At 39.1% G+C, this 13,399-nt stretch overlaps 1 protein-coding gene across 10 annotated transcripts in view; it reads left to right on the top strand.

The window, feature by feature from the left end:
• Positions 1-13,399, top strand: part of SEC31A (SEC31 homolog A, COPII coat complex component) — a 78,852-nt gene that overhangs the window by 28,436 nt on the left and 37,017 nt on the right. For all 10 annotated transcript variants that reach the window (XM_043970432.1, XM_043970429.1, XM_043970428.1 and 7 more), the window contains exons 13-16: positions 4,097-4,135; positions 4,732-4,809; positions 7,938-8,013; positions 8,479-8,657. In XM_043970432.1, coding sequence (XP_043826367.1) covers positions 4,097-4,135; positions 4,732-4,809; positions 7,938-8,013; positions 8,479-8,657 — 372 coding nt within the window. The remainder of the gene's footprint in view (positions 1-4,096; positions 4,136-4,731; positions 4,810-7,937; positions 8,014-8,478; positions 8,658-13,399) is intronic.

Below are 13,399 nucleotides of genomic sequence, written 5' to 3'. Positions count from 1 at the left end.
GTCATTGATCCATCTTTTTGGGGGGGGAGGGAATGAGGGTTAAGTGACTTGCCCAGGGTCACACAGCTAGTAAGTGTCAAGTGTCTGAGGCCAGATTTGAACTCAGCTCCTCCTGAATCCAGGGCCAGTGATTTATCCATTGGGCCACCTACCTGCCCCCTGGTTCTGTATCTTGAATGGACGCTCCATATGGCCAGTTAGCTGGCTAGAATTAAATCCAAGGAGAAGATTGGGCAAGATTACCTTTGGGAAATTGTGTAGTGCTTTAATGACCCAGACTTCTCCTTTAAACAAGAGCTCATCTTCTTCACACCATTATTCTTGGCAGAAAGAGCCATATGTCAGTCAAAGATAAACTCTGACATGTTTCCACCAAATAGTACAAGAAGCATTGTGTACAACATTTCATCAGACAAGGGACAAGGGGCAACTAGGCAGTGCAGTGGTTAGAGCACTGGTCCTAGGGCCAGGAGGACCTGAGTTCAAATCTGGCCTCAGACAATTACTAGCTGTGTGACCCTGGACAAGCCACTTAACCCTGATTCCCCTCACACCCCCCCACCCCCCCAAATAAAGAATTTCAATGACAGATATATGACTGAACATGAAGGTAGGCTAGTTAATGTGGCCTACACACTCCACTGGTATCCCTGTAAGGGTTAAACCATTTTTTTTTGGCTGTGTTTTATTTTTATTTACATTATAAACATTTAGAGTGAGCAGTCTCTTGTAATAAAATAAAACAAGGAAAACTGACAATACAGGGACCCCATCTGAAATGTCTGCTGCACATTCCATACTTGCAGCACCTCCTACTTCTTTAAAAAAAATTTTTTTAGTCAACAAAAATCTATTTTCTCTTCTTCCCACCCCTCATGCCACTGGGAAAAAAAAAGAGAAGAGGAAGTAATTTTTAAAAATTAGCTGTGCACAAAAAATGTGTGTTTCACACCTTAAATTCATTACCTTTGTTGTGGGTGTAGCACGTTTCATCATCGGTCTTTTGGAATCAGGAATGGCCTTTGTATCCACTGTTCTTTTTACAGTTATCCAGTGTTCAGATTAAAGTAAAGATTCTTGAAAGGATGAAACTCTCACAGGAGGGAAGGCAGTGTGTGGATGAGTTAAAACCTGCGTAGTTAGGGAAACTCACAAAGAGGAGAGCCGTACCTGTTGAAGGATTGTAGCCGATGGGCTGGGGAAGTTTTTTTGTTTGTTTGTTTTGTTTTTTTTAATGAGGCAATTGGGGTTAAGTGACTTGCCTAAGGTCACACAGCTAGTAAGTGGTAAATGTCTGAGGCCGGATTTGAACTCAGGTACTCCTGACTCCAGGGCTGGTGCTCTATCCACTGTGCCACCTAGCTGCCCAGGTTGGGGAAGTTTTGAACGTGAAGTTGTTGCTTGACATTCACATGCACAGCCTGGGAAAATCCTGAGAGAAATAGCATTGTGGTTCTGAATCCTTGTACTGAGACCTGGAGGCACTGGCTGGTCAGGCAGTCTGTGTGTGGCTCTTATCCCAGGAGCACCAGCTAAAAGTCTAAGGATGTCATTTTTTTCTCTTCACTGTTTCATTCTTTGTGTGTGTGTGTGTGTGTGTGTGTGTGTGTGTGTGTGTGTGTGTGTCCCCGGGCAGTGAGAGTTAAGTGACTTGCCCAGGGTCACACAGCTAGCAAGTGTCAAGTGTCTGAGGCTAGATTTGAACTCAGGTCCTCCCAAATCCAGGGCCAGAACTCTATCCACTGCGCCACCTAACTGCCCTTGTGTTTCACTCTTAAAGGCATATAGAGTCTTGGTTTGTATATCATTCCTGCCAAATTCCCAGACTTAAAGTGTTAGGACAGATTTGTTAGACCTGCTGATGAGCAGAGCATCCCTCCCCACTTTACCAAATCCCTGGTGACATGCTGGTATCCTCTCATCAAGACTGAAGAGGCTGTGTCTGCGGCTTCTCTCCTTTTGCTCGTTACTTGAGGAAGTTAATCAGTCCTGTCCTCTGGCCTTTCTAATGAATGAAAATGCAGTAGTACTGTGTGCATTTTTCCTCCTTTTTGACATGCCATACCCTCATTGCTCCTGGCAGCTCTTCACTACGTTCAGCAAATAGAATGATGGGCACACGGCAGAATTTTCAGGGAAGGGTGAATGGGTGCTTTTTGAGGCTAACGTCACGCCAGTTATTCCATAGTGAGTGTTAGTAGAATATATTAATGGCAATACTCGTGGGTGAAAGTATAGATTCCTGACAGAGACAGGATGTCAGCAGCAGCATATTTACTGTGAAAAAGAGCCTTCCAAATTAAAAAAAAAATAGAAAGGTTGAAGAACAAGTAAGAGAGAAGATTTTTCTAGTTGTCTCTGCAGAGGGTACCTTTTAATGCAAACCCACCAGTGCTGGTGTGTCTTATGAAATACTTGATCCCTGTGCCATAAAAACAGCAATTTCATTGAGTGAAGATTTGAAATGCTAAATCCTGTACTGTGCTTGTATGATAAGTAAAGAGTATTTTTTTGTAACAGGATTTTTTTGGGGGGGTGGGGTAGTTAGGGTTAAGTGACTTGCCCAGGGTCACACAGCTAGTAAGTGTCAAGTGTCTGAGGTCAGATTTGAACTCAGGTCTTCCTGAATCCAGGGCTGGTGCTTTATCCACTGTGCCGCCTGGCTGTCCCCATAAAGAGTATTTTTTAACAGATTTTTTTATTGATGTCTTTTATTTTTCTATCACCTAGATTTCCCCCATATCTTTCTTTCCTTCCCAGAGAATCATCCCTTATAACAAAGAATTAAAAAAAATAAAAATAAAAAGAGGAGGAAAGGGGGGGAAATCAGCAAAACCCATCTACCTGTTTAAAAAAATCTGACATTTTTGTACAGTGCTCCACACCTGTAGACCCCCACCTCCATAGCAGAGCATGGCACTGTCTTTGCTTGAAGGATCAATTTGTAAAGAATATGTACCCCAGAGACACTGACATGATTATCTTACAAAATACTCTTATGTATGGGGTGCTTTCCCCATGCTTTCTAGATAGTCAAGCAACTAGGTGCTACAGTGGACAGAGCACTGGGCCTGGGAGTCAGGAATATCTGAGTTCAAATCCAGCTGCGGACACTTATAGCCATATGACCCTAGGCAAGTCACTTAACCCCTGTTTGCCTCTGTTCCTCATCTGTAAAATGGGGCACACTGGAGAAGGAAAGGACAAACCACTCCAGGATCTTTGCCCAGAAAACCCCATACACAAAAGTCCATGAGGTCATGTAGAGTCGGACACAACTGAACAGTAACGATGATAGAAAACTTCAGAATCTGTAAGGGAAGATCTCCTTTTCTCAATCTCTTCAGAAACATAATTACTGAGGCTTTCCGTTTTGACTCAGTGAGGGGATAGCTGATCAGCATTACATACTGCATGTTACCCAAACCTAAATGAATTTTAAATAGAGGGGGGATACCCATGCACATTTTAGCTGATAGAAGATGAACAACAGAAAACTAGGTCGTTGGCATATATGGGCTTATTTTTTACTTACAGTTTTTCTTCTAATTTTAGCAACATACTTGGGATTTGGGATTTGAGCTTAGGCAAAATAGCTTGTCCTCTCAGTCATTGTTTTCCATTTTATAAGCTAGGTAAGGTTTTTAATGTTTAATATTTATTAAGCAGTAAGTGTATTTAGTACTGGCTAGCCACTTTCTTTGGGTTTTGCAAAAAGATAGACACTCAGTTAATATAAAAGTATTACAGGTAGCCAACAATGGAGAAAAAAATCTAAATCAAAATATATCCAAACTTCACATTGACTATTATATTTAATGGCAGTCTCTGCATGAACATTGAAAATGAATTATTTAACATGAAGAACAGAGAAAAATGCCTATTTTAATGATTAAGCATCTGGGAGGATTAGTGTTTAGGATTTCATAAAAATTAAATTAGTACTATTGGAGAACCAATTCTGGCCAATTGTTTTGTAAACATACTAAAAACATTCTGTTCTCTGTTTTAAACATCCTGGGTTATTTTGCAAGAGTTGAAGTTTTTCCATATATGCTACAAAATCCCACTTAATAGATCTTATATTTCGTTTCAGATTGCTTTAGCTCTGAAGAAAGGAGAAGGGCCTGAGCTGGTAAGAGAACCAAAAACAACGACAGATGAATCTTGCTTTGAAAAGTTTAGTTCAAGGATGTGGTTCTTTTTTTTTTCCCTTTTGAGTTTTTTTTTTTTTTTGGTGGGGGGAGAGGTGGGCAGGGCAATTAGGGTTAAGTGACTTGCCCAGAGTCACACAGCTAGTAAGTGTCAAATGTGTGAGGCCAGATTTGAACTCAGGTCCTCCTGAATCCAGGGCCGGTGCTTTATCCATTGCGCCACCTAGCTGCCCCTGGGTGTGATTTTTGATTAAGACATTTTATCTTGCTCTTTGAAATGCACTAATTCTCTGTCAGAAGAGGAATAACTGCACATTAGGATGTAGTATGTTTATGAGCTGAAGGTATTTGGAGCCTGGGTAGACTGAGGAAGTAGATGAGAAGCATTTTTAGTGATTTGTTATTATTATGTTTTCATTGCCAGTGTTTTGTTGTTTCAAATTTAAATCCTTTCTTGTTGCTGTTTGTGGGCTGGCCTGTTCTGAATATTGTTAGGTCTTTTGGCTGCCTTGTGTACTAATGTTCGTTAACTCCTACATTCTCTCAGCTCTTGCTTTACTTATTTCCTCCACTCAAGGTCCTGAAAGATGCTGACCAGCTGGCAGCAAGTGATGGCCAAGAGAGTCATGCTGGAGAAGAGAACTTTTTTGGAGAGGTATTGATTGTTATTGATTTTTAATTGTTGCACATGTGTTTCCTGAGTGCATCTCATAACTGCCTGACTCTGAATACGTGTTTTTCTGAGACCTTCACCACATGGGAGCCATTTATGTGCTCAGCTTGATTTAGGTGTCCTGCCCACACACTGAGGTGTTTGTGTCCTTTTTCAGTCCTGTGATTCTGTGAGCTTGCTCTCAAGAGTATATATACCACAAGCCTCATTGGTGCTAAGATTGTGGCTCAGTGTGTACACCAGAATATCAAAATGAAAAAAAAAAGGGGTTTTTATTCCACAATACTCTATTGGCATTAAACGTGAAGTTCATGAGGTCACAGATGTGGAAATAAAAGGAATCTTAGAGGTCACCCAGTCCAACCTTCCCTCATTTTAGAGATGAAGACACGGAGGCCTGCAGAAGCTCAGGGACTTTCTTGTGGTTACATGAGCACAGCAGCAATGGGAAGTGTTTTTTTCTTTCTTTCTTTTTTTGTGGGGCAATGAGGGTTAAGTGACTTGCCCAGGGTCACACAGCTAGTAAGTGTTAAGTGTCTGAGGCCAGATTTGAACTCAGGTCCTCCTGACTCCAGGGCCAGTGCTCTATCCACTGCGCCACCTAGCTGCCCCCAAGTATTTTTTTCTTTTGAATCATATGGGCACTTTTTTTTGTTTGTTTTTTTTTGTTTTGTTTTGCGGGGCAATGGGGGTTAAGTGACTTGCCCAGGGTCACACAGCTAGTAAGTGTCAAGTGTCTGAGGCCGGATTTGAACTCAGGTACTCCTGAATCCAGGGCCGGTGCTTTATCCACTGTGCTATCTAGCTGCCCCCATCATATGGCCTCTTAAAGGATCAGGTGTCTTCTCTCCTCCTTGGCACTGTACATTGGAGCTGGTTGACAGAGGTCTACATCCTTGAATCGGTACTCCATCATGTAGTCCAGGGAAAGACAAGTTTACTAATTTGTCACCAATATGTGTATCTGGTAGCTTTGTAACTCAATGAAGAAAGGGGGAGAAAACTTTTCGGTAACTTTTTATATGCTTTTGCCCATGTCTAGATAATCCTTTCACTTCCATTTTTTTCTTCTGGCATTTGATACCAGAAACATACTTTGATTTCTCATATTTCATCCTGGAAAGTTAGTCTCCAGATGTTTCTCCTTTTTTATTGTACTTTGAATCATGGGAGAGTTTGGACAACGGAGACTCTTCCACATGAACTTTATTAGTAAGTTTTAAAGATGATGGTCAATGAATTTTGTTTTGTTTTGTTTTTGGTTTTTGTGGGGCAATGAGGGTTAAGTGACTGGCTCAGGGTCACACAGCTAGTAAGTGTTAAGTGTCTGAGGCCAGATTTGAACTCAGGTCGTCCTGAATCCAGGGCCAATGCTTTATCCACTGTGCTACCTTGCTGCCCCCAGTCAATGAATTTTGAAACTGTTAAGCTTTAGGAAAAAAAATTGTGTGTGGGGCAGACAAACTTATAGATTATTTTAAAAGATTTTTTTTTTATTACTCTTAAGTATTTAAAACCAGGCAGCTAATAATTTTTAGTAAATGTAGTATCATTTGGGAAGACTTCAGTAAACAGGTAATAAAAAGGTGGTTAACACAGTGTTGTAAATGGGTCATTTCCAAAGTACTTGAAAACATTTTGTTTATTAAAGTAGGTTATGTGTTGTGTCTTAACATCTTATTAGGCTATTAATTTACCCTGAAAATACTTTTCTTTACCATAGATTTTGCAAAAGTAATTTCCAGCCCAGTTTCTCTTTGAATTAAACACAATTATACTTCACTATTCTTTTATCTCAGAAAGGAACCTGAAAGAAAGATGCTAGCTGTGTGTGTGTGTGTGTGTGTGTGTGTGTGTGTGTGTGTGTGTTTGATAGCATCATAGCTGTCAAGAAAGAAAGAAGGAGAAAACTTTTCTGTAACTTTTTGTACTCTTTGGCCCATGGAGACAATCCTTTTATTTACATTTTTGGTTTTCTTTTAATTAAAGAAAATTAATGTCTTCTTAAAGAAGTGTCATTTTTTGCTCTTCTAGTCTTTCAATCCAAAATGAGGCTTGATGAAGTAAATAAAAGGCTTCTTGGTGAAAGCCAGCCTTAAATGACAGACTTGGATCAATATTTTCAGGGTTTTCACCCCAGGTTTTCTCTTTTGCTCAGTTTTAGTTGGGGAATGGGAAACAACTGCAGTTATCCTCTGGTTGTTAAATTTTAATTTTATATTTATGAGGAGTTGAGGCGACTTTGAATGGAACTGACTCCAAAATACCCTTCACTGTGGACCTTAGTTCCTAGGCCGATGTCTTAAAGCCTGAAGGCACTGCAGAGGGTATTACACCCAGTGAGGACCAGAGCTTTTAAGTGATTGTCCCACGTTCATGCAGCAGAGCAGGGCTACTGAGTGCCAGGGACTGGAGGGAGAGAGGAAGTGACATTTTGTTTATGTTTTAAATTTTATTTTTCTTTTTCCCTACTTCATTTCATAGCTCATTACTTTGTCCCCTTGTAAGGATTGAATTTACTGTTTTCCTTTTCTTAAGAACAAGAGAACCTAAAACTTGCACTGACTCTTTTGAAAATGAATTTTTGTTGACCTTGCTACATTTCCCACATCCCTCCCCTGTTTGACACCAGTGTGGGAAAGGATTTTAAATGCCAGGCTTTGTTTTTTATCCTAAATTAGGCAGAGGGGAGTTGGAAAACAGCTCAAGTTTAAGTTTCTTGAGCAGAGAATGACAATTGGAGGGAATAATAAAAATGATCCCGACTGTTTCTCTTTCCCTGAATAGTTGTCGTTGTTCTCATGGCCATTAGGTCATCAGATCTGTACCAAATACACACTGTCAGGTCAGCGGGAGAGGCATTCATTCATATCTCCATTTGACTGTTGAGGAAGCAGTCTGGGCTCGGTAATTATTCAAGTTGGAAGTGAGTTTGCTGCCGCGTAGCCCAGATCTCCTTTCTCTTTGCACTGATGCAAAGTGGCATCTTCCTGGGGAGACCTGCTGGATCATCAACTTGTTATGCAAATAGTCATGTATTTATATGTTACCATAAAATTTTTCATAGCTCTTTTCCCACTAAACTGTATCCTTTCCCCTCTGTCTTTAAGAGTACCAAAGAGGAAAATCGAGAGACTGAAATTTCTCTGTCACCTGGAGGAACATTTAACATTTCTGTCAGTGGAGGTAAATGCTTATTGGAATTGTTTTCAGATAGAATTTAAACGTTTTGCCTTTTCCAGTGAAAGAACTGTTTCCTAACCGGAGAACTGTTAGAATTGTCATAAGGGATAGAAGGAAAAATGTCCTTTGTTAGTTGATGTGTTGTCATTGTTCTATAAATTGTTGCTACATGGTCAGAGTCCCAGATAATAGATGATACTTTGACAAGTCTTTATATAGATGTTTATAAAGTGGCCTGACAAGGAAAATATTTTATTTTTCATAAAACTTACTAAAATGTTCTCAAGAGTTAACGAAACTAAAAAAATAGGTAAATGTTTCATGTTTTGTGTGTGTGTTTATGAGAGAGAGAGAGAACGGATGGGTCTGATGATAGCGATGTATTTTCCCACATTGTCTTCAAAACACAGATTGGTGTGTTCAATACTAACCCTAATTTAATTTGGTGGTTTTATTTCCCTGTTGCAGATATTGATGGCTTAATTACGCAGGCTTTGCTGACTGGTAATTTTGAAAGTGCAGTTGACCTTTGTTTACATGATAACCGCATGGCAGATGCCATTATATTGGCCATAGCCGGTGGACAAGAGCTCTTGGCTCGAACCCAGAAAAAATACTTCGCAAAAACTCAAAGCAAAATTACCAGGGTATGTATTTTTAACTGGGGAAAAGATGAAATAAAATCTCTCATTCTCTTTCAAGTATTAAGTACCACAATCCAAAGTATATAATGGAATTATCCCCTTTGGGTTTTTGGAATTTTCTTTCTCATTTGATTTGAAGAGTAATACCAGTATGTTGACAAGTTGTAGGACTGCTCTTTTTTTATGTTATTTTACCTTCATTAATACTAACTATGAAAGGAAGAAAAAAATTTCCCAGTAGACAACTAAGCTTTGTTATTTTTAGCCCAAGTAATTTCAGTAGTGTGAATGTTTGTGTAAGATAATGATGAACACTGTTATAAAGAACAGTTCCCTTTGATCACAACTCGGCAAACAATAGTGCTTTCTTGTCCAGCTCTCAATCATGCTCTGTAATTTCATTGATGTAGGTGAGAAGAGCAGAGCTGAAGGAAGGGGAACTGAGCCTTTTATTGTTGCTATTTCCCTTCACTTGCAGTTATCAGCTGTTTCAGATATGCTTGTCACCTACAATTTGTGAACTACCTCAATCCCCAAAGTATCAACCAAAACAGAATGCCACACTGGGAAGGTCTCGGAGCATGGGTAATTTGATGAAGCTCCCCCACCCAGGTCAGAACAGTTCACTTGCCAGGCGACAAGAGCCTCATTGTCAGCGGAATTTCAGCATACAAGGTCCTCCTATAGATTGAAGAATACAGTTTTAATAGCTTATTCATTGTAGCTAAATCCCATTTCTTAAAATATTCTGGAATGAATAATAATGAAATTTATCTAAAATAATGTCCATACTGAACAAGCCAAATGTGAAGTGACTTATTTTTTTAAAGGATCATTTTCTCCCCCTATCCCCTCCAGCACATGTGTGTATACACTTGTTACACATATGCATATACATAACACAAGAAAACTCATTAAAATTTTTATTTTGAGTGTTGCTTTAAAAAGTGTCTCCCCCCCATACAATCATACATCTTATTAGGATAAGCTCCTTAAAATGGTGCTATTTTGTGTATTGTCCAGAACTAACCTTTATAGGAAGTCTTGTTTTCAAATACAGCACATTTTATTCATCTATGTATAGGAGATTGTTTTTGTTTTTTATTATTTTTATTATTTTCATTATTTGATTTGTCATCAGTTTCACCTTTTGATAGGCTGTGATCTCTCTGAAGAGGTTTTTATTTCATCTAAAAAACAGATCTTTATTGATATCTTTTGTTTTTAAATTGCCTGCTTTTCCACCTACATCCTTTCCCTCTGAGAGCCATCCCTTATATCAAAACATTTTCTAAAAAGGGAAAGAAGAGAAAAAAAATTCAGTAATATGAACCATCATATCAAAAAATGTTCCATAGCCTCCCCCCCCCACTTCTGTTTTGGAGAAGGGGGGGGTGTCATCTTTGGGTCCAAACTTGGTCTTATGTATAATTTCTCAACATTCAGTTCCAGTCGTTGTGGGTGTTTTATGGTCCTTTATCTTTCTTTTTACATTGATATACTCTTTGTGTATGATCTTTTTTTGGCTCAGCTTTGATTTTGTATTGATTTAAGCAATTCTTGATGTTTTTCCATATTCATCATGTTAATCATTTCTTATAGCACAGTAAAATTCTTTTTTCTTTTACATTTTCTTTTTCAGTAAATAATAATTTATTTTTAAAAACAAAACCCTTCTAACAAATATGCATAGTCAAACGAAGCAAACTCTTAAACTTGCCCATATCCCAAAATGTATGTTTGATTCTTCATCTTGACTCCGTCACCTGTCAGGAGGTGGGCAACGTAAATCATCATCAGTCTTGTGGAATCTCGGCAGATCCCTGCGTATCAGGATTCTTGAGTCTTTCAGAGTTGTCTTCACAGCGATACTGTTATTGCCTAAATTGTTCTTCTGGTCTTGTTCCCTTCCTTGCTCATGGAGTTCTTATTGCACAATGGAATTCTGTTACATTCACACACCTTAATATGTTCAACCATTCCTCAGTTGATGGGTACCCCCATCATTTCCAGTTCTTTGTTTACTACCTAAAGAGCTGCTAAAAATATTTTTGTTCATGAGTCCTTTCTTCTTTCTTCGATACCTTTGGGTTACAGGCCTAGTAGAGATATTGCATTGCATGGATGTGCCACAGCTTGTTAGCCATTCCCCATTCATCAGTATCTACATTATTTCTAGTTGTTTGTGAAACTACAGAAAGCACAACTTGGGTGATATGGAGCCTTTCTTTTTGTCATCAACTTCTTGGATTTATTACCTAAGAGTGGAATCTGTGGGTCAAAGAGTACAGGCATTTTAGTGATTTTATTTACATAATTCTAAATTGCTTTCCAGCATGGTTGTACCAGTTCATAGTTCCACTTATAATATGCGTCTGTTTTTCCATAATTCCTCTAATGTTGACTAGTCTCAACTTTTCCAGTTTACTAACTGTGTGATAGAATCCCAGAGTTGTTTTCATTTTATAATTGATAATTTGGAGCATTCTTTCAGGTTGTTAATAATTTTCCTTTTCTTTTTTTTTTTTTAGGCAATTGGGGTTAAGTGACTTGCTCAGGGTCACACAGCTAGTAAGTGTTAAGTGTCTGAGGCCAGATTTGAACTCAGGTCCTCTGAATCCAGGGCCGGTGCTCTATCCACTGCACCATCTAGCTGCCCCCCATTCTTTTTTAAAGAACTGTTGGTTCATATCCTTTGACCACTTATCTATTGGGGAATGGCTTTTGGTCTTTTTTTTTTTTTGGTGTCTATATCTTGAATATCAAACATTATCAAATAATTGATGCAAAATTTTTTTTTCTAGTCAACCTTTTCCATTCCTTCTCTTTGTGTGTTCTTTTCTGTTACCTTTCTTTGTCCTTATCTATTGTGTTCTCATCACTGGGAATATTCTTTTAACTTTGTTTTCTTGATTTCACATCGCTTAGTAGAATTTTTCCTGTATTTCTCTGAATTCATCATATTCCCCATTCCTGTTGGAGCAATAATATTCCATTACTTTCACATGGAGGGTAGCTAGGTGGTACAGAGGATAGAGCTCCAGGCCTGGAGTCAGGAAGACTTACCTTCCTGAGTTCAAATCCAACCTCAGACATTTACTAGTTGTGTGACCCTGGGCAAGGCCCTGTTTGTCTTGGTTTTCTCATCTGAAAAAAAAAGCTAGAGAAGGAAATGGTAAACCAAGCCAGTATTTTTGCCAGGAAAACCTCAAAGGAGGCCATGAAGAGTTGGACACGGCTGAAAAACAACTTAAGTTTTGTACATATTTTTCTTTTCTTGCCATTAGTAGGCACCGCAACCCCCCCCAGCAATTGTCTTAGTAAAAGCTTTGGGTCAGCTTCTATGAACAACTTAGTAACCTTTCTTGTATATTCAGATTGTTTTTCCAGAACATTTAAACCAGTTCACCTTTTCACAGATTGTGAATTAGCATGCTTGGCCTCTACATACCGTTTAGCAATGAATTTTCCCATCTCTTTCCATCATTGCTACCTTGATGGATGTGACCTGTTGTTTTAAATTGGATTCCTCTGATTATTAGTGCTTTTAAACCTTTTTTTTAAGTGATTTTGATCACTTGTATTCTTTTTAAAACTATTCATATCCTTTAGCCCAGTAGAGGATTCCTATCGCGGAATAAGGGCTCTTACTGGTATACTTTCGTATCAGTTCCCTTTTTATTTGAATGACAAGTTTTATCAGAAATTTTTAATGCAGATACTCCTCTCCCCCCCCCCCCCTTAATTCTGTGTCTTCTCTTTTGACTCTACTTAGACTGGTTTTATTTGTGCACAAGGTTTTTAATTGTATGTAATCACAGTTGTCTGCTGTTGTCGTTCTGTCCTGTGGGAGGCAGTGTAGTACAGTGGGGTGGATGCTGCACTTGGTATCAGATGCCCTGGGTTCAAATCCTTGTCCTGCCACTTATTAACCATGCAGTCTTGGGCAAGTGCCTTGACTTCCCCAAGCCTCACTTTGCTTATCTATGTAGTGAGGGGGCCAGACTGAATGGACCCTGATGTACCTTGGAGCTCTTGGGATCCAGTTATGAATTTCCCCCATCTGTACTTATAAGGGTCATAATCTTCCACCGTCCAGAGGAATCTCAGATTGTGGAGGTGTAATGCTCAGGGTGATGCTAATATCAATGGCGTATCTGTCCTTGTGTATGTCTAGGAGGTCAGTGATTTGGGAAACCAGGGATTGGGAGTGGACCTACGTATTGCTTTTTCCATTGATGGAATATATTTTTTTTCAACAAACATTTATTTTTTCCAGTTACCTGTAAGGGTAGTTTTCAACATTCATTTTCATAAGATTTAGAGTTCCAAATTTTTCTCTCTCCCTCCCTTTCCTCTCCCCCACAAGATCACAATCAGGTTATCTATGTACAATCCACAAGTGCTCTTTTTATCAGTTCTTTCTATGGGGGCACATAGTAAGCTTCCTCATTATACCCTTGGGATTGTCTTGGATCATTGCACTGCTGAGAGTAGTTAAGTCATTCACAATTGCTCACTGAACAATACTGCTGTCACTATGCACAATGTCCTCCCAGCTCTGCTCACTTCACCATACATCGATGTTCATTAGTCTTTCCAGGTTTTTTCTGGGATCATCCTGTTTGTCATTTCCTACAGTACAAGACCATTCCACCACAATCATATCACAACTTCTTCAGTCATTCCTCAATTGATGGAATTGAATTTCAATTCTTAGCCACCACAAAGAGTTGCTATCAATA

The sequence above is a fragment of the Dromiciops gliroides genome, chromosome 6 (genome assembly GCF_019393635.1).
Source record: "Dromiciops gliroides isolate mDroGli1 chromosome 6, mDroGli1.pri, whole genome shotgun sequence".
Taxonomy (NCBI): Eukaryota; Metazoa; Chordata; class Mammalia; order Microbiotheria; family Microbiotheriidae; genus Dromiciops; species Dromiciops gliroides.
The sequence above is the reverse complement of the archived record's forward strand: the minus strand, read 5'-3'. Positions and strand labels throughout refer to the sequence as shown.